Raw genomic sequence first — 24,833 nt, 5'->3', positions numbered from 1 at the left:
GGCATTTTCTTTGTATCTTTCTTTCATTGATTCATTTTCAATTGTAATCAGCCAACTGACTGTTGACCAAAATTAATACATTGTAAGAAAATATGTCTAAAATCTAAAGAATCCTGTTATACTGTAATACTGTCAATGGTAAACAAATCTCTGAATCTGATAAAAAAACCATTACGCGTGTCATTTACGTGGTAGTTCGCGCTGTAGTCAATAATATTTACCTCAAGATTTTAATTGTATGTGTTGTATTTTCTCTTTTATTTTTGTTTTTTGTTAATTTTGTTTTTTGTTTATCTATTTATATAAATGTACTCTAAGAAGATTGAGAAGTTGTTTTCCACTGAATTTCCTGTCGGGAGCACTTATCTATAAAGTATTATACTTAAGCTCAAGGGTATCTGAAGAATCATTTGGAAAACGGGGAAAATTAAAGAGCGTTATCTTTTAAAATACTTTTAAAATACAAAATTTATTTTGGAATCTTTTTTATATTTTTGTCAAATTGAACTTGTAATAGTATTTTATTCGGAATTGTAATAGTATTTTAATCGGAAGGCTCGAGGTCATTCAAAGAGCAATGGAAAGGGCGTTGCTTGGAGTTTCCCTGCGAGTTCAAATTAGGATTAAGGAGATTCGAAGCAAAACCTATTTAATCCAAAATATTGCGACGTTGAAGTAGCAGTAGGCAGGACTAACTACCAAACAAAGAAAATCTGGAAATGAGACAGAAAATTGGAATGTTATCGTGTCGAATGTATTAAATTTTAATTTAATTTATATAGTAGACTCCGTGAAAGACGAATCTGTAGGCCCGAGAGAAATTCATAGTGACGAGTAAAGTGGATAGTCGGAGCCAAAATAGATGGAGTGATCAAATGTCCAAGCACGTGGACACGAGACTGAGCGACGCACTTCATTGTGCCATTGACCGACATAAGTGGCCACAAATTACAAGAAAAGATCACAGGTGGGCTCATCACGATGCTCAGCAATGAGCGATCGATTGGAGGAGGAGTAGTAGTCACGGCTCGTGGCATAAGTGGTACACGCTGTTGCACCACCAATAGGGGGCAGACCGCGAGTTTATGCTTGACCATATTCGCATTGCACCTACAGTCATGGATACATGCACTCAGTCGTCGGGTTGGACAGGCGCCCAAGAACAACCCCAAAGCATGATTGAGAATGGGCCTTCAGCGGATTCCAAATTCTGGAAACTATCGAAAGGTATTTGGCTAGGTACGAGACTCTTGCTTGTACGGTATATGTAAAATATTAGCTTTTTCAGGAATAAAACAGGTGGATTTGGATTTTTGTGCTTTGGACTAGTATGCACGAAGACTACAATGACATTTATATTCAAACTATGCCGCCTAGCACTTTAATAACTTATTATATTAGTTAAGTAATATTGGATTTAATTTTCGGTGAAGTACTATGACGTCTAATTTATAGAGTTTAAAAACTATTCCGGATTAATTGCCCATTCTCATTGTATCCAAATAGTTAATTGCTGCATAAATACCTTTATAGATTTGTACACAAATGCATGAAAATCAAGGTAAAAAAACAAAGCTAGTTTAAAATGAGAGAATATATTCTAAAGATATTACAAATAATACTGAAGTGGTGATTTTTAAAATCAGTTCAATCGCTCAGCCGCTGTTCTTTGACTCTTGGTAGACTTCATGTCCTGCGGCTCCAACGCCGATTACGGTTAATCCGTGTTTCTGGAAAACATTAAACGATTTAGACTCCTACTTCTAAGTTATAACAATATTATATTGTAATCACTAAGAGCACGCTAACAATCTCATTAATTTCTCAGCGATACATTTCTGCGTAATTGTTTTAAATTTGTTAAGGTACGCCGCAGCTGTGTTGGTTGACTCAAGTGAAGGCAACGCTTAAATTATGACCAGCTGCGTCGCATCGTCGTCTACCTATAAACGGTATTGTGGCTGACTGGAAAACAAACAAAAACAAACAAATAGAATACCAGACGATGAAACAACGGATAAAATATAAACATTTGAAATTGGGTAAGGGGTGGCAAATTTTGCCTGAAATTTTGTTTTGATGTTTCGAGTATATCACAATACAACTTAATCGTTCGAAATAAATGAATACAAGCCCCTCTAATTTTACAGATTCAAATGTTATCGAAGTGTAACATCGGCTAAATATAAATTATTTTACAAATAAATTATTCGAACTAGAAAGTTTGATTTTAAAAACTCACAATAACTTTCCCGCCCTTTCTGATGATTTTCCCGATGCCCTTAGGTTCAGGGGCCGCGCTAGTTCCGCCCATTATGAGGACGAGCATCGCCAGCACCACGCAGAATATACTGAACACCTTCATTGTTAATTTATATATTGGTTGTAGTGACCACTGGAAGAGATGGCTAGTGAATGATAGACAACTAAATCTAATTCAAGTTTTTATAGGCGTGTGAGAAGCATCACTTCAGTTTCCTTGAGTAGGTGACACAAATGGGTATTTCTAATATTCACCCATTTATTTTCCATGGTCGTTAGACGTGATCTCTATAACAAATCGATAGGTCAATAAGGAAAAATAAAACGTAAATCTGGAATTAACTTTTTGTCATAATAGAATGTGGAATTAACATGAGTATTCAGACGAACTTTCAAACTGTTAATGCGTACGGGGCCTAGTGATTTAACTTTTCTGCTTGAAGTTACAGGTTTGATATCCGACTTGTTTTTTTTATTCCTTTTTTTCCTACCTATGCTTGCCTTGAGAGGCTATTTCAGCTTCTCCTTGACGTGTAGGTGAGCTCACGGAGCTCAAACCGGGTGTGCTGCTAACACTGGCCCTAGTAAGAGCAGTGCTACACAGAATCTACCACCGGATCGGAAACGCGACCCACTGAGACCTGGCGAGAAACTCAGTGGGCTGTGTCTATGGGTTAATTTACTCGTCAAGCCCTTCGTCGCAAGCCGGGTTCGGCGAGGACGGTGACCAGTGCTTGAGGTACCAAAAAGCACAGTTAATGGATCGGGAGGATCCGTAATGACGTAATCCGACTTGGGAAAATGATTCGGAACTCTAAAAATGTGTTCATAACGTTATGTAGTATATTAAATGAAGAAATTGGGAAAGAAAAACATTATTTTGGAATTAAATTAATCACTTGCTCTAGGTTTAGTTCATATGTTAAAACAGCAAAATCTTAGAAAAACAAAATGAAACGCTGTAGTAGTACCCTAGCAAAAGCTATTTTGTCTTGGATCACACAACATATTTAATTCAGTCTTCATTACCAACAAAACGAGAGATAATGAAGGTACATATCTAAGAAGTGAGGAGGATTGCAGTCGAGAAAGTCCGAAGTCCGAAAAAACGGATAAATTAACCGAATTTTAATTAGTTCTTCACAAGATCCGTATAATGCGTATATTAACGATATTCTCCGATCGCCGCCGACCCAGCTAGCCTTATTCGCCGACGACACGACTGTTTACTATTCGAGTAGAAACAAGCCCCTAATCGCGAGTAAACTCCAGAGCGCAGCGCTAACCCTCGGACAGTGGTTTCGAAAATGGCGCATAGACATCAACCCAGCGAAAAGTACAGCAGTGTTTTTTCAAAGGGGAAACTCACCGCTTATTTCCTCCCGCATTAGGAGGAGAAACATCACACCCCCGATCACCCTCTTGACCAACCTATACCCTGGGTCAGGAAGGTCAAGTACCTGGGAGTCAACCCGGATGCATCCATGACATTCCGCCCACATATAAAAACAGTCCGCGACCGTGCCGCATTTATTATTGGCAGACTCTGTCCCATGATCTGAAAGCGGGGTTAAATGTCCCTTCGGAACAAGGTGACACTTTACAAAGCTTGCATAAGGCCCGTCATAACTTACGCGAGTGTAGTGTTCGCTCACGCGGCCCGCACACACATAGACACCCTACAATCTCTACAATCCCGCTTTTGCAGGTTAGCCATCGCGGCTCCATGGTTCGTGAGGAACGTTGACCTACACGACGATCTGGGCCTCGAATCAATCCAGAAATACATGAAGTCGGCGTCGGAACGGTACTTCGATAAGGCTATGCGTCTTGATAATCGCCTTATCGTTGCCGCCGCTGACTACTCCCCGAATCCTGATCATGCAGGAGCCAGTCACCTTCGACGCCCTAGACACGTCCTTACGGATCCATCAGATCCAATAACCTTTGCATTAGACGCCTTCAGCTCTAACACTAGGAGCAGACTTAGGGACCCCGCTAACCGTACTCATCGAACTCGACAAAGAGGTCCACGTGCAACCTAACCCATGCATCAGCCCGCTGAGTTTCTCGCCGGATCTTCTCAGCGGGTCGCGATTCTGATCCGGTGGTAGATTCATTCGCGAAGCAATTGCTCTCGAGTTGTTAGGCCTCCTTCGGAGGCGCTCGGGCAGTTGTTAGCAAATCCCACCCCTCCTGACTGAGCCTTTGCTCGCCTACCTGTCCTGGTGAAACTGGAAATGCCTCCGGGCCACCAGTAATATTTCAATCATAAAAAAAACCATTCGACGCTCGAAGAATTTAACATATCAACACGTCTATCCTACCAAGGATTGCGTTCCCAGAGGACATTACGGATTATTTTCCCAAAATTGTTTTCATTGGGGTTGGCCGGTCAAAGCTTTTCTCAGATGTCGCCAGCGTAGCTTGTTCCCTTGTCATAGAGAGCCGCCATTTTGTGTGTTTTGCGTTCGTGATATTTCGGCATTTTGTGACTTTGATACGGTTCTTATTACTTTCTAAGTAGTGCTAAACAGTTTTACAATATGTAATCCAACTGGATAGTTAAAGAATTAAAGGAGGAGTTGAGAAAACGTCTGGCATCTTTACGAATAAAAAAAGTGGATTTTGTCGAAAGGTACAATGTTGATGTTTTATTTTAACTTAGAAAACTTCTCTCAAACTGTTTCCGGTAGCTATTATAATAATAATATTAAATTGTGTACCTTAGGAACTTTATTCCTTGTAGCATGTGCAAAAAGAATTGCTCATATTACACACATTACCTACCAACTAATGTATTATTTTGCTTTTTTCAGATTAGAGCTACATGACCAAAATTTTTATTTTGACACAAAATGAAAAAAATGCTCTAGCAAAATATGCTAGTGGAGATGATTTGCTAGTGGAACCATGTGGCATTTTCAATAGCCAAGAGCGCCCATATCTTGCTGCATCTCCTGATGGTGTGTTGGGCGAAGAAGCTATAATTGAAGTGAAATGTCCATACGCTAGCAGAAAACATGAAATAAATATAACAACGGTGCCTTACTTAGAACAATGTAACGGGATATTGTCTCAAAAAAAAACCTGCCCATATTATTATCAAATCCAAGGACAGTTATACTGATCAGGCAAAACATACTGCAACTTTGTCATTTACACCTACAAGGACATCAAAGTGATTTATGTTGAAAAAGACAATAATTTTATAAATAATATGTTAAATAAATTAGATATCTTTTATGAAAATATTTTCAAAGAAGCATTGTATGAAAAACATCTGTATTATAACTATACACACTTGTCGAAATAAAAAATCAGGAATATTTTTAATTATTTTTATTGACAATTCCTTCTCTAAAATTACATAAGTAACTTCTCTACTTTTTGTTTCTTCAGAAACTGGTTTCACATTCCATGAAAATATAGATGGTACCTTTCTTCAGATATTTATGTTAATGTTTGACACCTACAACACAAAGAATAACATTTAAATATACTATCACAAGGAAACCTGACCATAGTTTCAAAATATTTGTTATTGCAATGGATGCAGCGATTTAGATAGAACTTTCAATAGTAACAGCTGATAATGAACAACAGCTCATGAGGAATGTGTTTCTTCCAGTCTGATTTTGTGTTTGTTAAAAGGTTCCTTACAGCATAAATCTACTTGCAAAATTTGTTAGCAACTAATAGTATGCCTAACTAATTATTATTGGATTTTTTTAATAAGAGAACAAAGATGTGTGCTACACCTAGTCATGCATTATAAATATTTGACAGAAAGAAGCATACCTGTGTATTTACTAATGTTTTCATAGTCAGATTCCACAAAGTGTTTACGACATAACCTCGAACTTTTTGTGGGAGTACTTTTTTCGCGTCAAATGGCCTTTAACCACAGTCTTCTAATTTTCTTGTCCTTCGGGAATTGATGTACTCCAATTTCTGAGCATATTGGTACAAAACAATGCGTCATTGTGCTTAAAATAATTTTTAATCAAAAATTCCAATACAAATATTGAATGTTATGGGAACAATGCACACCAGCGCCACTTTGACAGTTGCCAACCCCATTGAATTCAATGTAAATAGCTTACGCCTGAAGATAACATCCCCGTCAGAAACTGCGAAATAAAAATAACCATCCAGAACATTGGATTTTTTTTCGATCACAAGATAAAAAAACGGAAACAGGATATTTTTGATGGGAGTATTGAGTTTTCTTTCCTGTAATAATTCGTTATTTACGTTATTATGAGTCTTCCACATCCACGCAAAGCTGGAATCGTCTTTTAGGCTACCAGCCAAATATGGATGATGGATACGGAATGGATAATTTCATATTTTATATAAATAAATTAACATTTTAAATACAGTATACGTTGAGTAAGACTGTAAATAGTAATTATAGATTTAATTTTCTTGTCTTTTTCGGTTAAAGTACGACGGTTACTCTGATGTTACTATACTATTGTATTCCCTACCTATTCGTTGGCGGTCTAAAGGGCTATTCCAGCTACACACTGGCAGATAGGTGAGCTCATGGGGATCGAATTGGGAGAAATTTTCTAACACTGGCCCTAGCAATAGCAGTGGCATCGCAGAATCTACCACTGGATTGGAATCGCTACCCACTGAGAAGATCCGGCGAGAAACACAGTGAGTTGTTTCTATGGGCTAGTTCGCTCGTCAAACTCTTTGTCGTAATCGAGGAGTTCCACGAGGAAGCTGATTGGTGCTTGAAGAGCCTAAAAATACCGAGAATAGATCCGGTGGATCTGACAATATATGCTTAGTGCGATGTTGGCTTGGCGTATGTAATTCATGGCGGCCACGGTAAGAAATATTGTGTTGCGCTGCTTAATCAAATTAGCTTGCGCACGGTTCCTTATGACACTTATGTATCGGTTCTAAATATAAGTCGTCGTAGAGATCGATGTTCCTCACGTACCACGTTGCTCCGATGTCTATGCTGCAGAAATGGGTTTGGATGACCTAGAGAGAGTTTATGTGTGTTCGCTCCACAGGACCTCATGGTCATGAGGAATGTATGCAAGTTTTGTAGTGTCACCTTGTTACGAAGGGACAATTTAATTCGCTTGCAAATCGTAAAGTAGAGTCGACCGAGTAGATATGCGGCTGGGTCGCGGACTGTTTTTATGTGAAGACGGAATGTCCTTCCTCTGTCGAGGGTGACGCCCAGGTAATTGTATGGGATGGGTAAAGATTTTGATGGACAGAATGGTGTTCCCAAGACTAATTCGAGACGAGACAGTAGTAGTGGTGTTGCTGGGCGACCCCTTTTGAAATTCACGGCTGTACTTTTAGTGGGGTTCATGTCTCTTGAACTCGGTTTGTTCGGGGTCCCTGGTTTGAGCACTGTTATTGCAGTGCGTTGGCCAGTAACTCTGCCTTTTCATCGTCATCGAAAGCCGGCATTTAGCCTGAGGGGCGTATGGGGGTGGGTATAGTATAGTGACGATAGTTTCAAATTTGAGGCTACTAGTTAGTTGTCAGTATGCTGCGTGAGAGGGCGCGAATTGTTACTATATATACTATTGTTTTGTTACTATATAACTTTCCTACCTTGTATTTTGGGCTTCGTTTAGGCGAGATTTGATTTCTCGCTTTAGACGACGCATTTGAATTAGATTTGATTCGGTGGGATAGCGATCGTGAGCTTGGTTTGATGCATTTCTAACTCATAGATGATTTCTGAGCTCAAGAGACAGTCTGATGCGGTGGAAATAGTCCACTACATTGATTTGATGAGATGTATTGCCTATCGCTGTAGGCAGATGGTTTGTCAACATGTCTACGGATTTGAGGGTGCTCTAAGGGGACGGGGTGGTGGCGTGGTGGCTTCTGCCAGGCTGGTGAAACAAAGGAAGTGATGTTTGCAATTTGAAAGAAAGAAATTTTTTTAATACATTTTTTATTTATACTTAATAACAATGTGTTATAAAAATATCACTGAAGTAACGATCTCTGTATGTCAGTGAGTCGCTCATCCGCTGTTCTGCGACTGTTGGTAGGCGTCGTGTCCGGCGGCCCCGACGCCGATTACGGTCAGCCCATGTTTCTAGAAATAATTAAAAACATTTAAAATCCTAACCGTAAAATGTAATAACTAATCTCGATAATTCAAATTCAAATTCAAAACTTAATTAACTTCACAGCTTTATGTTTCCATGCCAAAATTGGAATGAAATATATCTCGAGACCCTTATACTCGTATGTAGTAGTAATATTATGGCGATATGTTTTATTTCACTATTCAAATTAAATCTACTATTAAACTATTATTTTACTATTTTAAAGAAAAATAATAGTATAATAGTAATTTTATATAAAATTTAAAACGAGTGAAACTGCGGGCGCAGTTTATTTTAAAAATATTATAAAAATGAAATCTAGCCAGAACTAAAAACTCACAATAACTTTCCCGCCCTTTCTGATGATTTTCCCGATGCCCTTAGGTTCAGGGGCCGCGCTAGTTCCGCCCATTATGAGGACGAGCATCGCCAGCACCACACAGAATATACTGAACACCTTCATTGTTAATTTATGTATTGGTTGTAGTGACCACTGGAAGAGATGGCAAGAGAATGATGGACAATTTAATCTAGTTCAAGCTTATATAGGCTTGTGGAAGCTTCACTGAACAAAATGTTTCCTTGAGTAGGTGACACAAATGGGTATTTTTAATATTCACATATTTATTTTCCATTGTCGTAAGACGTTCTTTCTGAAATAAATCGATAGGCCTATAAGGAAAAATGAAACTTGAATCTGGAATTAACTTTTTGTCATAATAGAATGTGGAATTAACAAATGAGCATTCAGATGAACCGTCAAACTGTTAATGGGTACGGGGCCTACTGATTTAACTTTTCTGCTTGAAGTTACAGGTTTGATATCCAGCTTGGGAAAATGACTCAAACTCAGAAAATGTGTTCATAACGTTATGTAGTATATTATATGAAGAAATTGGGAAAGAAAAGCATTATTTTGGAATTTAATTAATCACTTGCTATAGATCTAGCTCATACGTTAAAACAACAAAATATGCTTAAAATCTCAGAAAAACGTAATTAAATGGTGTAATAGTACCCTAGAAAACGCTATTTTGTCTTGGATTACACAAAATATTTAATTCAGTCTTCATTACCAACAAAACGAGAGATAATGAAAGTAATAATCTAAGAACTGAGCAGGGTTGCAGTCGAGAACAGCTTATGCACCACGAACCTTATGAATATAGAATGGCTTCTAGCTAGCTACCTAATTGCCATGCGACTTATGGTGTCAATAAGTTTTTTGGCAAAAAACGGATAACTTAACCGAATTTTAGTCAGTTCCTCACAAGATCCGTATAATGTAAGACATACGACGCTCAAGAATTTAACATATCAACACGTTTGTCCTGCCAGCAATTGCGTTCTCAGAGGATATTACGGACTATTTTCCGGAATTTGTTTTCGTAGCAATCGCAGTAAATTGTCTCAATTGAATTCAATGTAAATAGCTCACGTCTGAAGATAACATCCCCGTCAGAAACTGCGAAATAAAATGAACCATCCAGAACATTTGAATTTTTTTCGATTACAAGATAAAAAAACTGAAACAGGATATTTTTGATGGGAGTATTAAGTTTGCCTTCCTACAATAATTCGTTATTTAGGTTATTAAGAGTTTTCCACATCCGCGTGAAGTTGGAATAGTCCCTTAGGCTACTAGCCAAATATGGATGGATATGGAATGGATAATTTTATATTTTATTTACATAAATTAATAATTTAAATACATTATAAGTTGAGTAAGACTGTAAATAGTAATTATAGATTTAATTTTCTTGTCTTTTTCGGTTAAAGTACGATGGTTACTCTGATATTCTTATACTTATTTATTCCCTACCTGTTCGTTGGTAGTCTAAAGGGCTATTCCAGCTACACACTGGCAGGTAGGTAAGCTCATGGGGATCGAATTGTGTTAAATTTTCTAACACTGGCCCTAGCAAGAGCAGTGGCTTCGCAGAATCTACCACTGCATTGGAGTCGCTACCCACTGAGAAGACTCGGCGAGAAACTCAGTGGATGTTTCTATGGGCTAGTTCGCTCGTCGAGCTCTTTGTCGTAATCGAGGAGTTCCACGAGGACGCTGACTGGTGCTTCAAGTGTCTAAAAATACCGAGAATAGATCCGGTGGATCTGAGAAGATATGTTGAGTGCGATGTTGGCTTTGCGTATGTAATTAATGACGGCTACGCTAAGAGATATTGTGTTGCGCTGCTTAATCAAATTAGCTTTCGCACGGTTCCAGATACTTATGTATCGGTTCTAAATATAAGTCGTCGTGGATGTCGATATTCCTCACGTACTACGTCGCTCCGATGTCTATGCTGCAGAAATGGGATGGGATGACCTGGAGAGAGTTTATGTGTGTTCGCTACACAGGAAGGTCCATTCTCCTACCTGTTAGTCAGCGGCCTGGCTCTGCCCCTGGCATTGCTGAGGTCCATGGGCGACGGTAACCATTCAACATCAGGTGGGCCGTATGCTCGTCTGTCTACAAGGCAATAAAAAAAAAAAGAGGAATGTATGCAAGTTTTGTAGTGTCACCTTGTTACGAAGGGACAATTTAATTCGCTTGCAAATCGTGAAGTAGAGTCGACCGAGGAGATATGCGGCTGGGTCGCGGACTGTTTTTATGTGAAGACGGAATGGCCTTCCTCTGTCGAGGGTGACGCCCAGGTAATTGGCCTTCGAGAACTACGGTATGGGATGGGTAATGATTTTGATTAATAATACGAGACGAGATAGTAGTAGTGGTTTTGGTAGGGTGACCCCTTTTGAAAATCACGACTGTACTTTTCGTGGGGTGGATGTCGATGCGCCACTTCCGGAAGCACTGTCTTGTATGATGTAGACGTAATGCCGATATGTACATATGTCGAGAACGTTAGCTTCTTTCTACACCGCGGGGGCGATACAGCTTGTCAAAGCGGCATTTAAAATAAAGGCTAACATGATTACCAGTTGGGTGGGTAACGTTTTTAATATGTGGTTGTGGATGCCCTCGGGAGCAGGAGTCTTTTCGTGGTTATAGGTTTTCGATTGTTAATGGGGGGTAACGCGTCCGAGGGCGGAAGCGAAGCTTTGCCTTCGATCTGCCTGTCGACTAACTCGGTGTGTTCAGGGTCCGCGGTTTGAGCACTGTTCTTATAATGCGTTGGCCACTAACTCTGCTTTTCATCGTCATCGAAAGCCGGCATTTAACCTGAGGGGCGTACGAGGATAGGTATTGTGACGATGGTTTCCGATTTAAGGGTCCTAATTAGTCGCCAGTATGCTTGGTGAGAAGCGTGATTCGGTCTAAATAACCTACCTTATATTTTGGGCTTCGTTTAGGCGAGATTTGACGTCCCGCTTTAGACGACGCATTTGAATCATAGTGTGTGTCATCACACACACTATGATTCACCTGTGATGAAAGGTGATTTCTGAATTCAAGAGATGGTCTGATGAGGTGAAAGTAGTCTACTACATTGATTTGATTCATTGCCTATCGCGGTAGGCAGATGGTTTGTCAACATGTCTACGGATTTGAGGGTGTTCTGAGGGGATGGGGTGGTGGCGTGGTGGTGGCTTCTGCCAGGCCGGTGAATCAAAGGAAGTGATGTTTGCAAATTGAAAAAAAAAATTTAAATCCATTTTTTATTTATACTTAATAACAATGTGTTATAAAAATATCACTGAAGTAACGATGTCTGTATGTCAGCGAGTCGCTCATCCGCTGTTCTGTGACTGTTGGTAGGCGTCGTGTCCGGCGGCCCCGACGCCGATGACGGTCAGCCCATGTTTCTGGAAATAATTAACAACATTTAGATTCCTATCTGTAAAATGTAAAAACTAATCTCTTTATTCTTTAGGAATACTCGATTAAGTTAATAGCTTTACCTTATTTTTAAATACGTCTTGAGTGCCTTATCTGTAGAAATAATATTATGGCGATATGTTATACTTTACCATTTTGAAGGAATATAATAGTTTAATAGTAATTTAATATTAACTTTGAACCAAGTGAAACTGTGGGCACAGTTTATTTTAAAACTATTGTAAGAATAAAATCTACTTAGGATTAAAAACTTACAATAACTTTCCCGCCCTTTCTGATAATTTTCCCGATGCCCTTAGGTTCAGGGGCCGCGCTAGTTCCGCCCATTATGAGGATGAGCATCGCCAGCACCACGCAGAATAGACTGAACACCTTCATTGTTAATTTATGTATTGGTTGTAGTGACCACTGGAAGAGCTGGCTAGAGAATGATGGACAACTTAATCTAGTTCAAGCTTTTATATGCGTGTGCGAAGCATCACTAAAATGTTTCCTTGACTTGGTGACACAGATGATGGGTTTTTAAAAACATTCACACATTTGTTTTCCATTTTCGTTACATGTAATTTCTTGAAACAGATCGGATATGTAAATAAGGAAAAATTAAAACGAAGTTTTAAATCCCAAATTTTAAATAAGTATAGTACACGAAGCGATATCGCGCTCAGGGCCCATTGACTTAACTTTAATGATTATGGGTATTGGGGGGCTATTGAAGTTTTGAAACTGTTTTATAACCTAAAAAGAAATTTCGTAACCCAAAGTTGTTATATTAGGAGTCAATAATAACAGCAATACCTAATAAATTTATTCTTGCTGCACCTGTAACATGTTACAAAAATCCATAAAAGTCTTTACTTAAAAATGCGAATCAAGCTCATTATTGTATTAAATTGTACAAAGAATTTTAACTCTGCACACTTTAATATTAGTTTTCGTGTTACCCAAAGTTTTTATTAAGCCCTATTCCATATTAAATTATTTTCTGGATTTTGTTTCTAGTAATACTAAAGTTGTAAATAGATTGACAAACAAACGGGACAGGTTCTTCTAAGAATACCTCTAGGTCATAATGAGAAATACGGTATTACCTTTTTTTTTTTTTTAGATGGATGGACGAGCTCACAGCCCACCTGATGTTAAGTGGTTACTGGAACCCATAGATATCTACAACGTAAATGCGCCACCCACCTCGAGATATAAGATCTAAGGTCTCAGTATAGTTACAACGGCTACCCCACCCTTCAAACCGAAACGCATTACTGCTTCACGGCGGAAATAGGCGGGGTGGTGGTACCTACCCGTGTGGACTCCCAAAAGGTCCTACCACCAGTAAAGAAATTTGGAAAAAAGCAAGGAGTGCATAATTTTGAAGTTTCATTTCGATCGTACTATACTTACTGTGCACTACTGTGCAGTACTATTTTTTTTTTTTTTTTATGTTTTGCTCTTGCAAGCAGGCAATGGACTGAGTCCTTACAGCCTCGTCTTTCGTAAAATTAGTCTTAAGTTTTTAAGTAACAATGTATTGTCTTCCGTTATTTCATTTTCTACATTTTCATTTTTCATAATCCGGGAGTGTTTTCAGTCCATAGTATTCTTAGTTGGTACGTCAAGTCCTGTAATCTTTTCCTTGAAAATATACTGACATATGTCAAATTGAAATTTTTTTTTTTTTTTTTATAATTCAGATCGCCAATTTAGATTTTATTTCTATTCCAGTATTTACAAAAAATTTGCAAATATACTGGTATGTAGACTCATTCTTCAATAGATCTTGTATGCAGCGCGGTACCAAATTTGAAGATCCATAAACGTCCTGTAACTCATCCATTAACACAAGGCGCTGAATGTTAAAGGATGGGCAAGAAAATAGAATATGGTTTATAGATTGTTGTTCAGCATTTCCACAACGATCACACAAGTCACTGAGAATCATTCTCATACGATATAGATGGTAATTCAGACGACAATGACCAAACCTCAAACGACATAAAATAGAATAAAACTTTCTATTTACATATTCTCCATTACAAAACCAAGGTCTTTTATTTACTTCAGAATTCAAAAGACTGTACCAAGTACCCTTAGATAAGACTTGAGTAGAATGATCCCAATGTTTCTTCCAGTTATCACACATTCTTTTTTTAAGACAACTATGAATATCTGTGAAAGGAATTCCAACTTCAAAATATGGGACAGAACCCGCACTATAATTTGTTATCATGGTTGCTAAATGGTCAGCTTTTTCATTGCCCAATATGCCAATGTGGGATGGAACCCAAACTAGTACAATATTTACATGACAAACTACATTCAAATAATACAAAAGTTGTTTTATACTATACACTAAATAATTTACATTTGTTTTATTTACATTATTTTCAAGACTTTTTAATAGGCTCATACAATCAGTGGCAATAACCCACTTTGAACAAGTATTTTTATGCTTATCTATATGTTGCAATGCAGACAGAACTGCAACAGCTTCAGCAGAATATATGCTCAAGTTGTTATCAAGTTTATATCTAAGTCCATCTTTCAGGACACTATCATAAACAGCAAAAGATGTGCATATATCATTTTTAGCCCCATCTGTACAAATGAATCTATGATCTCGCCAAGAAAAATTTTTTTCATATACTTGTTCTTTTCTATGTAATTCAGAATCTATTACTATATTTATATCAGGGTATTTACTTTCAAATTCACCTTGATAACAAGGAAAATGGGATTCATTTCGCTGAATATGTGCATCATGAAGAAATTGAAGAAACCCAGATATATTTTCAAGAACAAATGGACATTTATTGAAGAAAGTAGAAGAAGCAGATGACAAATAATTAAGTAATGTATTGTTTTTATTTGTATATATTTTTAAAATGAATCTTTCTTTTAGATGCTCTAATCTGATTTTGATTGGTGGTAAATTACACTCTAATTGCATTGCATTAATAGGTGTGGTTTTAAATGCACCAGTAATTAAGCGTAAGGCATTGTTTTGTATTTTATCAAGTTTATCAACAAGTTTATGGACTGAACCAAAACACAATAAAACAATATTCAAAATGACTTCTGACCAATGATTTGTACAACATCAGCAGTATTTTAGGGTCTGCTCCCCAACTGATTTTTGACAAACTCTTTAATATATTCAAAGCTCTATTGGCTCTTGCAATAATTAATTCTACATATTCATTCCAGGATAATGAAGTTGTGAATAAAACACCAAGAAACTTAGCCTCTAACGACAGAACCAATGGTAAGTTGTTGTATACTACGGGAGGAATAGAAGAATGTTTACCAAAAACCAAAACTTTTGATTTGGCAGCATTAACTTCAAGTTTTAAGTAACTAAAATATTCATATAACTTTGTTAGAGCTAAATTTATATCAGCAATCACTTGCTGGATATTTTTCTCACTAGCGTATATTACTAAATCATCTGCAAACTGTAAGTTTTTTATATTAGTGCCTAATATTTCATTTAATCTGTGTATATACAAAAGAAATAACAGGGGTGACAATATTCCTCCTTGACAAACACCTGTTGAAGAAGACATAGGACCATAAATTTTACCATTATATTTAGCATAAACCTTTCTATTTAGTAAGAAATTATGAACCCAATTTACAATTTTGACAGGTATACCTAAACCACACAGTTCTTTGAAGAGGACATCAATATCAACACTGTTAAATGCTCCAGAAATATCAAAAAATACAGCAACAAGACAATCTTTATTTACAACACTATTACAAATATCTAAATGCAATTGACAGAAGCTTTCATGTGCAGATTTACCTTTACGAAAACCATACTGATTGTCAGATATTAAATTATATTTTTCAACAAAAAATTCCAATCTTTGTTTTAACAACTGTTCAAAAAGTTTACCCACGCATGAAGTGAGAGTTATTGGGCGATAAGAATTAGCATTGTATTTAGGTTTTTGAGGTTTTAATACAGGTACTAAAATGTCAATTTTCCAGTCTGTTGGGATTTCAATATTTAACCACAATTCATTCAAAATCAACAATATTTTTCTCAGAGCAGAATCACTGAGATTTTTAAACAAAATGTATGGAATACCATCAAAACCGAATGCTGTATCTTTACGAGAAGCGATTGCAGATTTCAACTCTTGGAGAGTAAAAGAATCACATAAAAAACTGTTGTTATTAGTTGACAAAACATTTTCAATTTGTAGCTGATTTTGATAAACAGAACTGTATTTTTCAAGAAACTCCAAAACCCAACCATCTTGCTCTCCTTTTGAATTATAAATTTTACCAAATTTCCTCATATGTTTCCAGATCAAAGACAATGGTGTTGAGCGATTGAATGATTCACAAAGACGGACCCAACTGTTATGTTTTTCTATTTTTAATGTAAGTTTTTTAAAAGCTTGTTGTTTTTTAAAGTTTATATAATGTTCTTGTGATGGACAATTTTTAAACTTCACATATGCCTCTTTAGATTTTGCAACAGCATCAAAGCATTTAAAATTCCACCAAGGTAGTCTAGGTCGTGGAATAGGACCTTTACGAGATGATATATTTTGTTTACTACGAGAAACGCCACTACAAGCCCGAGCTGAATCGACCAATAATTTACAGAATATATCGTAACTTTCTAAAGATGAATATTGGCTGAAATTTATTTTTTGAAGACCAACATCTACACGATTTTTATAAGAATTCCAATCGACACATTTGTAATTTGGATAAACAGGAAGAGTTGTATGAAGTGTGTTGTGAATATCAGTTGCAGTTGTTAAATGGAATTTAATTAATACTGGAAGATGATAGCTGCCGAGAGGATCGTTATGTACAGACCATTCACAAGACATGGCAAGTTCTGGAGAAACTATTGTAAGGTCTAATGCATTTGGACGCCATGATGAAGATCCAACAGTAGTAACCTGCCCATCATTCAACAGAACTAGACAATTATCATTGATGACGTCTAAAATCTCTCTACCACGACGTGATGTTGAATTACAACCCCAAGATGTATTGTGAGCATTGAAATCACCGGCCAAAATAAAAGGATGTGGAATAGATTTTATGAGATTATCTAATTTAGTTTTATCGAATCTGGGATAACTATAAGTAGGACAGTAACAACTAATTAAACTTAATTCTTTATTATTAAGAAAAATTGTCACACATATGTTTTGGAGACCATTGTCTGAAAAAGTTGGCAAATGCTTGTACTGAATAGTATCTTTGATTAAAATGGCCACTCCATTGTGCTTATTGCCTGAATCATGTCTAACAACGTTAAAACCTTTAATTTTGAAAACGGTTTCTGGACGAAGCCAAGTTTCACATATAATTGCTAAATGAATATCTTGCTCGTATAAGAAATGTGTTAAATATAATCTATTGCAAAGAATACTTTGTGAGTTCCATTGTAATATATTTAAATGATCCATTAAGAAGGAAATAAGGTTTTTTGACTGAAAGTTTCAAGCAGGATGTTACGTATGGAACCAGTGTTAATTTGGTCAACTTTAAGAATTGATTTGGTTAAAAGATTCATAAAAATTTCGGACTTAGTTAAGTTTTGTAATTGAGTTTCTATATGTCTGTTCGTAAGTTGTGGAAAAGATTTTTCGTCAAATATATTTGCATAGGTAACAGTTTTAGACTTTATTTTATTTTCTTCTACTTTCTTCTTTTTAATAGGACATTGAGATGAGATGGCAACGTGGTTCCCACCACAGTTTACGCATTTGGCATTGATTATTGCCACTGTGCATGATTTAAAGTTATGGTTTTCCGTGCATATTGAGCATACTTCTGCATTTTTACAATATTTAGCTATGTGACCATACTTCAAACATCTTAGACACTGTTTTACTTGGGGAATATACTGAGATACCTCATGTCGCCAAGAATCCAAGTATACGTACTGTGGGAGTTGTGTCGATGCAAATGTCACTGCCACTGTCTGTGTTGGTTGAAATGTGACTAACCCGTTGTCATTCTTGACCCTACGCATAAACCTACGAACCTGAATGATATTTCGAGAGCTACCTATTAAAGTTGAAATTTTTTTATTTGATAATCCTACTGGTACTGAAGTTAACACTCCAGTAATTTCAGTATCGGAGGCCGGTATGCTTGCTTTTAACCGAAGCTCTTCTAATAGCTTCTTATTTTGTAAGAAAACATTTGCGTTATTGGCCAGGTCAAAAGTAATACCAACTTTAAATTTATTGATTGTTCTCAAATGTAAAACACCTGAGACGCCGTGTTTGCGAATACATTGAGAAAGATACATGCGGTCTTTGTCAGTGAATGTGCGATCATCAACTATATGAGAAAGAAATACGATAAATTCATTTTTGTTGGAATTATCCGGATACTTCCTGTGATAATTTTCAACCTGAAAAGGTTTATACGGATCAATTTCTGGTGTAAAACTTTCTGAGTCCGAAGTATTGGAAAAGAAACAATTTTCTTCCCCTTCGTCCGTTTCGCTCTCATCTTCCTTCCTCTTTTTTTTCCTTTTCCCGCTTCTCCTCATAGCGAATTATTTATACAAACTTATCCACCATATACTATGAAATTATTTTACAAAACAATACACTAAATTACTATGTTAAAAATATTTAAAACAAATTTTAAAATTCAGTGCGCCTAAATTTTTTCACGTTTACGCGCCAAAAAATTTTTTTTTTTTTTTTAAACTTCATCGTCAGTAGAAAGGGCTTTTAATATCCATAGTTGAATAAATGATTATTCACATTATGCACATGAATATTACATTCAAATTAGTGAACATCGATTTCTTTAATTTATTTTAGGTAGTTACTTGGCTAGGAGTGATGCTTTTGAGAGACAGTAAGAGCTTACCGTCAGGACCGTATCAATAAACTACCTACAACGACAATAAAAATAAATAATACAAAATTTATTCACACGACGAACAGCTTACTGGTATAGTGAAGTTTAAAGTAGTATTTTAAGTTTTTAAATCAATTTTTGCTCCGTCAGGTGAACGAGCTCATGGCCAAGCTGGTTTTAGAAGATTACCGGAGCCCAACCACACCCACACCGTTAATGCCGCCACCCATCTTGAGACCTGATTCCTAAAGTGTCAGCGATATACTCGTAGCAGAACTTCTGCTAGACATCTATAACATTAATGCCACCATCTACCTTTAGATATGATTTCTAAAGTCTTAGTAATATAGTAAGTGGAGCGGTTGCCTCACACATCAAACCGAAATGCATTACTGTTTCGCGGCAAATAGGCAAGACTTGTGCGGGCTCATAAGACACCCCTCCCAGTAAACCTCCTACCTTTTTATGTTCTCTGGCTTTAAGACATTTATATTTTTCTATATTCCTTGTATTGCATATTTCATATTCCTTTCCATCTTCGTTGTAGAAATATTTATCTTATGCTTTTTCAAGGCTCGTGTTTTATGCTGTAAAGTAATCATTATTTCAGATTTGATGGGTAGAAATACCGGTATTTGAGTGGCCTTCTGATATAGACCTCTTTTGAGCAGCGGAATCCATGCTTTCATTTTTCTTTTTGTGTTGTTTTTATTAATCACGACCATTATTATTATGGTAAAAAGTCATACGATGGGATCGTTTCAAAAAAATCCTCAGTGGTTGGCAAGAGCTTGGCTGTGCATTTGGCATTGCTGACGTCCATGAGCTGCGATAATTATCGCATGGTGAGTAATAACTCATCATTAGGTGGGTGGTATACCTACTGTTCTGACGAAGGCTTTAAAGAAATAGAGGTCGGATCAAAGAGTTCACTAAAACATAGATGAAAAATTTTTAATAGATGGCTACCTCAGATCAAATCGAATTCTATTCCATCTATTTTCTATTCTATCAAATCTATTTTCTCAAACATATTTCATTACTACATTTTTTTAAATTATAATGAAGTTAAATTGAATTTTGATGTTTTGTATGAGCTCGTTATCTTTAGTAAATTCTGTCTATGGCGACATTATTAACAAGAGATCTATAAAAATACATTGAGTGTTTTGTTAAATATTTTTGATTAATTTAACACTATACTAAATACTTGTCCTGCAGGTTTCAAAATCCAATCGTAGTGTAACTAAGATATTGTGATATTGTGTATTCAGATCAGTCGTTTACTTATGACGTTATTCTGTTGTGTTTAATTAGACTCTTTTGTTTTTAGAAAAAAAATTGGTAATTGGTAGTTTTCTTAATTCGATTTCATTAACAGGGAAAATGAAAGAATATGTAAAGTAATTTAATTTATTATTGAAAAAATGATTTGTTATTGTTAATACTGAAAAGGTTGAAATTTTCGAAATTATCCGTGAAAAGGTTGAAATTTTCGAAATTATCCGCTGTTTTTCGATTCTTGGTAGACCTCGTGTCCGGCAGCTCCTACGCCTATTGCGGTAAGTCCATGTTTCTGAAAAATATTAAAAGTATACGTATGATCAGTACGATACAACCTGTTACGATGTAAAACAATAACAATACTGAACGCATAGAAAGAGCTTAAATGCTAATTTATCATTATTTTTTAGTACATAACCAGTGCGACAATCGAAATTTCACACGTTTTACATGTTACATGTACACAAATTATGTAATGCGAGAGAAGTTCAAAATAAAACGAAAATTGCAAATGCTTACAATAACTTTCCCGCCCTTTCTGATGATTTTCCCGATGCCCTTAGGTTCAGGGGCCGCGCTAGTTCCGCCCATTATGAGGACGAGCATCGCCAGCACCACGCAGAATATACTGAACACCTTCATTGTTAATTTATGTATTGGTTGTAGTGACCACAAGAAGAACTAGCTGGAGAATGATGGACAACTTAATCTACTTCAAGCTTTTATATGCGTGTGCGAAGCGTCACTGAATAAAATGTTTCCTTGACTTGGTGACACAGATGATGGGTTTTTAAAAACATTCACACATTTATTTTCCATTTTTGTTACCTGTGATTTCTTGAAATAGATCGGATATGCAAATAAGGAAAAATTAAAACGAAGTTGTAAATCCCAAATTTTAAATAAGTAGTAGGTACATGAGCGAGATCGCGCTCAGGGCCCATCGGCTTAACTTTATTGATTATGGGTGTTGGGGGGTATTGAAGTATTGAAACTGTTTTTGTAACATAAAAAAAAATCACAACGGGAAGTTTTTATATTAAGAGTCAATAATAACAGAAATACTAATAAGTTTATTCTTGTTGCACCTGTAACCTGTTAGAGGAATCCATTAAACTCTTTATTTAAAAATGCGAATCAAGTACATTATTGTAAGAAATTGTGCAAAGAATTTTAATTGTGCACACTTTAATTATTATTTAAATTAGTTTTCGTGTTATCCAAAGTTTTTATTAAGCCCTATTCCATATTAATTTTTTTTTCTGGATTTTGTTTCTAGTAATACTAAAATTGTAAATAGATTGACAAAAAAACGGGACAGGTTCTTCTAAGAAGACCTCTAGGTCATAATGAGAAATACGGTATTCACATTTAGAAAAAAGCAAGGAGTTCATAATTTTGAAGTTTCATTTCGATCGTACTACACGTTGCAGTACTTACTGTGCATAATTTTTTTTTTTTTTTAAAAACTTCATCATCAGTAGAAAGTGCTTTTAATATCCATAGTTGAATAAATGATTATTCACATTATGCACATGAATATTACATTCAAATTAGTGAACATCGATATCTTTAATTTATTTTACGTACCTAGTTACTTGGCTGTGACCCTAGGAGTGATGCCTCTGAGCGACAGTAAGAGCTTACCGTCAGGACCGTATCAATAAACTATCTACAACGACAATAAAAATAAATAATATAAAATTTACTCACACGACGAACAGCTTACTGGTATAGTGAAGCTTAAAGTAATATTTTAAGTTTTGAAATCAATTTTTGCTCAGTCATGTGAACGAGCTCATGGCCAAGCTGGTTTTAAATGATTACCGGAGCCCAACCACACCCACACCGTTAATGCCACCACCCATCTTGAGACCTGATTCCTAAAGTGTCAGCGATATACTCGTAGCAGAACTTCTGCTAGACATCTACAACATTAATGCCACCATCTACCTTCAGATATATTATATTCCTTGTATTACATATTTCATATTCCTTTCTATATTCGTTGTAGAAATATTGATCTCATGCTTTTTCATGACTCGTGTTATATGCTGTAAAGTTAATCATTATTTCAGATTTGATGGGTAGAAAAACCGCTATTTGAGTGGCCTTCTGATATAGACGTCTTTTGAGCAGCGGAATTCATGTTTTCATTTTTCTTTTTGTGTTGTTTTTATTAATCACGACCATTACTACTATTATGGTAAAAGTCATACGATGGGATCGTTTAAAAAAAATCCTCAGTGGTTGGCAAGGGCTTGGCTGTGCATTTGGCATTGCTGACGTCCATGAGCTGCGATAATTACTCATCATTAGGTGGGCGGTATACTGTTCTGGACGAAGGCTTTAAAGAAGTGGAGGTGGGATCAAAGAGTTCACTAAAGTATAGATTAAAAAAATTTAATAGTTGGCTTTGAAGTCGTCGTGGCCTAACAGATAAGACGTCCGGTGCATTCGTATATAGCGATGTAACGGTGTTCGAATCCCGCAGGCGGGGTACCAATTTTTCTAATGAAATACGTACTTAACAATTATTATTGTTCACGATTGACTTCCACGGTGAAGGAATAACATTGTGTAATAAAAATCAAACCCGCAAAATTATTATTTGCGTAATTACTGGTGGTAGGACCTCTTGTGAGTCCGCACGAGTAGGTACCACCACCCCGCCTATTTCTGCCGTGAAGCAGTAATGCGTTTCGGTTTGAAGGGTGGGCAGCCGTTGTAACTATACTGAGACCTTAGAACTTATATCTCAAGGTAAGGTGTGTGGCATATTTTCGTTGTAGATGTCTATGGGTTCCAACAACCACTTAACACCAGGTGGGGTGTGGGATCGTCCACAAAACCACACAAAAAAAAAAAAAAAAATTTCTCTCTCAGATCAAATCTCATTCTATCTATATTTTAATTAAAATGAAAATAAATTGAATATAGATGTTTTGTATGAGCTCCTTATCTTTAGAAAATGTTATATCTATGGCGATATTATTAACAATAGATTTATTTACATGAGTGAATTTACATGAGCGTTTGTTATATATTTTTGATTAATTTAACACGATACTAAATACTTGTCCTGCAGGTTTCAAAATCCAATCGTAGTGTAACTAAGATATTGTGTTTTAGTTCAGATCAGTCGTTAACTTATGACGTTATTCTGTTGTGTTTAATTAGACTCTTTTGTTTTTAGAAAATATTTTTATCGTTAATTGGTAGTTTTCTTAATTCGATTTCATTAACAGGGAAAGTGAAAGAATATGTAAAGTGATTTAATTTATTATTGAAAAAATGCTTTGTTATTGTTAATACTGAAAAGGTTGAAATTTTCGAAATTATCCGTGAAAAGGTTGAAATTTTCGAAATTATCCGCTGTTTTTCGATTCTTGGTAGACCTCGTGTCCGGCAGCTCCTACGCCTATTGCGGTAAGTCCATGTTTCTGAAAAATATTAAAAGTATAAGTATGATCAGTACGATGCAACCTGTTACGATGTAAAGAAAAATATCAAAAGTATAAGTATGATCAGTACGATATAACCTGTTACGATGTAAAACAATAACAATACTGAACGCATAGAAAGAAAGAGCTTAAATGCTAATTTATTATTATTTTTTAGTACATAACCAGTGCGACAATCGAAATTTCACACGTTTTACATGTTACATGTACACAAATTATGTAATGCGAGAGAAGTTCAAAATAAAACGAAAATTGCAAATGCTTACAATAACTTTCCCGCCCTTTCTGATGATTTTCCCGATGCCCTTAGGTTCAGGGGCCGCGCTAGTTCCGCCCATTATGAGGACGAGCATCGCCAGCACCACGCAGAAGAAACTCAATACCTTCATTGTTAGTTTATGTATTGGTTGTAGTGACCAGTAGAAGACCTCAACGATGATTGATGGACTTCTCAATCAATAAGGAGTATTTATAGTCGCGTATGAAGATGTAGTGAGTAAAGATTTCCTTGAGTTGGTGACACAGTTTATCGGGTTTTTCATAGGCCTGACACATTTGTTTTTCTCTTCATTCGTTTCTCGTAATTCGATCTTAAAACGAAAAGAGAGTTTATACCAGGACGAAATTAAGAAAAATATTTTATGTAAATACAGACGAACCGGAGAATTTTGGATATAGTCTGTTGGATCACTAAGAAGGATCATTGCTGCACAGTACCCGTTTGAAGTAGTACCAGTACTAGTATATTGATTTATTATCCAATCCCAATTCTAGTGCGAGCCAAATATTCTGGGGGAGATGAAGGTGCGGACATGTAATGCGGATGGAGCAGGATCAGGCTATGGCGTGATAGACTCGGGGTACGGCAGGGATACCGCCCCGTAGGGAGGTCCAAGTATCATTTGTCTAACGCTATAGAAGAGGATCTCGCAAGTTCCCAGTGCCGGACTGGCAAGGTGTTGGGCAGCGCCGGGATGATTGACGACGTTTACTTTTGGAGGCCAAGACCCACTTCGGGGTCATAGCGTTAGCGCCGTAGCAGTAGTAATTCTAGCGCCC

At 36.5% G+C, this 24,833-nt stretch overlaps 6 protein-coding genes and 3 long non-coding RNA genes across 12 annotated transcripts in view; 2 read left to right on the top strand and 7 right to left on the bottom strand.

Moving 5' to 3' along the window:
- The window catches only part of LOC114245625 (uncharacterized), a 219,774-nt gene that overhangs the window by 170,586 nt on the left and 24,355 nt on the right, over positions 1-24,833 (bottom strand). The window lies entirely within an intron of this gene.
- Positions 1,577-2,433, bottom strand: LOC149500155 (uncharacterized). Its single transcript, XM_089737412.1, has 2 exons — positions 2,243-2,433; positions 1,577-1,730 (listed from the first exon to the last, which is right to left on the bottom strand). Exons 1-2 carry the CDS (start codon positions 2,363-2,365, stop codon positions 1,656-1,658), a joined length of 198 nt encoding a protein of 65 aa, XP_089593538.1. The 5' UTR covers positions 2,366-2,433; the 3' UTR covers positions 1,577-1,655.
- On the top strand, positions 4,686-5,591 carry LOC149500154 (uncharacterized). The gene is made up of 2 exons (XR_016325212.1): positions 4,686-4,900; positions 5,082-5,591. It is a non-coding gene; the product is annotated as an uncharacterized LOC149500154 (long non-coding RNA).
- LOC149500153 (uncharacterized) lies at positions 5,590-6,344 on the bottom strand. The gene is made up of 2 exons (XR_016325211.1): positions 6,064-6,344; positions 5,590-5,734 (listed from the first exon to the last, which is right to left on the bottom strand). It is a non-coding gene; the product is annotated as an uncharacterized LOC149500153 (long non-coding RNA).
- Positions 8,192-8,873, bottom strand: LOC149500152 (uncharacterized). Its single transcript, XM_089737355.1, has 2 exons — positions 8,707-8,873; positions 8,192-8,353 (listed from the first exon to the last, which is right to left on the bottom strand). Exons 1-2 carry the CDS (start codon positions 8,827-8,829, stop codon positions 8,279-8,281), a joined length of 198 nt encoding a protein of 65 aa, XP_089593481.1. The 5' UTR covers positions 8,830-8,873; the 3' UTR covers positions 8,192-8,278.
- On the bottom strand, positions 11,974-13,553 carry LOC149500151 (uncharacterized). Its single transcript, XM_089737823.1, has 2 exons — positions 12,424-13,553; positions 11,974-12,134 (listed from the first exon to the last, which is right to left on the bottom strand). The coding sequence occupies exons 1-2, from the start codon at positions 12,544-12,546 to the stop codon at positions 12,060-12,062; spliced, it is 198 nt and encodes a 65-aa protein (XP_089593949.1). The 5' UTR covers positions 12,547-13,553; the 3' UTR covers positions 11,974-12,059.
- On the top strand, positions 13,623-19,345 carry LOC149500150 (uncharacterized). Of its 4 annotated transcripts, XR_016325267.1 has the most exons (5): positions 13,623-13,918; positions 14,860-15,015; positions 15,373-15,430; positions 15,815-16,560; positions 16,649-17,822. It is a non-coding gene; the product is annotated as an uncharacterized LOC149500150 (long non-coding RNA). The 4 variants fall into 4 exon arrangements; XR_016325269.1 differs by lacking the exon at positions 16,649-17,822 and adding an exon at positions 19,177-19,345 and having other exon boundaries at positions 13,623-15,015; XR_016325268.1 differs by having other exon boundaries at positions 13,623-15,015; positions 16,789-17,822.
- On the bottom strand, positions 20,426-21,014 carry LOC149500149 (uncharacterized). Its single transcript, XM_089737699.1, has 2 exons — positions 20,830-21,014; positions 20,426-20,602 (listed from the first exon to the last, which is right to left on the bottom strand). Exons 1-2 carry the CDS (start codon positions 20,950-20,952, stop codon positions 20,528-20,530), a joined length of 198 nt encoding a protein of 65 aa, XP_089593825.1. The 5' UTR covers positions 20,953-21,014; the 3' UTR covers positions 20,426-20,527.
- On the bottom strand, positions 23,577-24,200 carry LOC149500148 (uncharacterized). Its single transcript, XM_089737713.1, has 2 exons — positions 24,041-24,200; positions 23,577-23,753 (listed from the first exon to the last, which is right to left on the bottom strand). The coding sequence occupies exons 1-2, from the start codon at positions 24,161-24,163 to the stop codon at positions 23,679-23,681; spliced, it is 198 nt and encodes a 65-aa protein (XP_089593839.1). The 5' UTR covers positions 24,164-24,200; the 3' UTR covers positions 23,577-23,678.

The sequence above is a fragment of the Bombyx mandarina genome, chromosome 23 (assembly GCF_030267445.1).
Source record: "Bombyx mandarina strain Sakado chromosome 23, ASM3026744v2".
NCBI classification, from domain to species: domain Eukaryota; kingdom Metazoa; phylum Arthropoda; class Insecta; order Lepidoptera; family Bombycidae; genus Bombyx; species Bombyx mandarina.
This window is presented reverse-complemented; position numbering and strand designations above follow the sequence as displayed.

Bases quoted from the DNA above. Each gene is read 5' to 3' on its own strand.
- LOC149500155 (XM_089737412.1), bottom strand. From the start codon at position 2,365: ATGAAGGTGTTCAGTATATTCTGCGTGGTGCTGGCGATGCTCGTCCTC. The intron at 1,731-2,242 runs GTGAGTTTTTAA...AATGTTTTCCAG, and splicing joins GAAAGGGCGGGAAAGTTATT to AAACACGGATTAACCGTAAT.
- LOC149500152 (XM_089737355.1), bottom strand. From the start codon at position 8,829: ATGAAGGTGTTCAGTATATTCTGTGTGGTGCTGGCGATGCTCGTCCTC. The intron at 8,354-8,706 runs GTGAGTTTTTAG...AATTATTTCTAG, and splicing joins GAAAGGGCGGGAAAGTTATT to AAACATGGGCTGACCGTAAT.
- LOC149500151 (XM_089737823.1), bottom strand. From the start codon at position 12,546: ATGAAGGTGTTCAGTCTATTCTGCGTGGTGCTGGCGATGCTCATCCTC. The intron at 12,135-12,423 runs GTAAGTTTTTAA...AATTATTTCCAG, and splicing joins GAAAGGGCGGGAAAGTTATT to AAACATGGGCTGACCGTCAT.
- LOC149500149 (XM_089737699.1), bottom strand. From the start codon at position 20,952: ATGAAGGTGTTCAGTATATTCTGCGTGGTGCTGGCGATGCTCGTCCTC. The intron at 20,603-20,829 runs GTAAGCATTTGC...AATATTTTTCAG, and splicing joins GAAAGGGCGGGAAAGTTATT to AAACATGGACTTACCGCAAT.
- LOC149500148 (XM_089737713.1), bottom strand. From the start codon at position 24,163: ATGAAGGTATTGAGTTTCTTCTGCGTGGTGCTGGCGATGCTCGTCCTC. The intron at 23,754-24,040 runs GTAAGCATTTGC...AATATTTTTCAG, and splicing joins GAAAGGGCGGGAAAGTTATT to AAACATGGACTTACCGCAAT.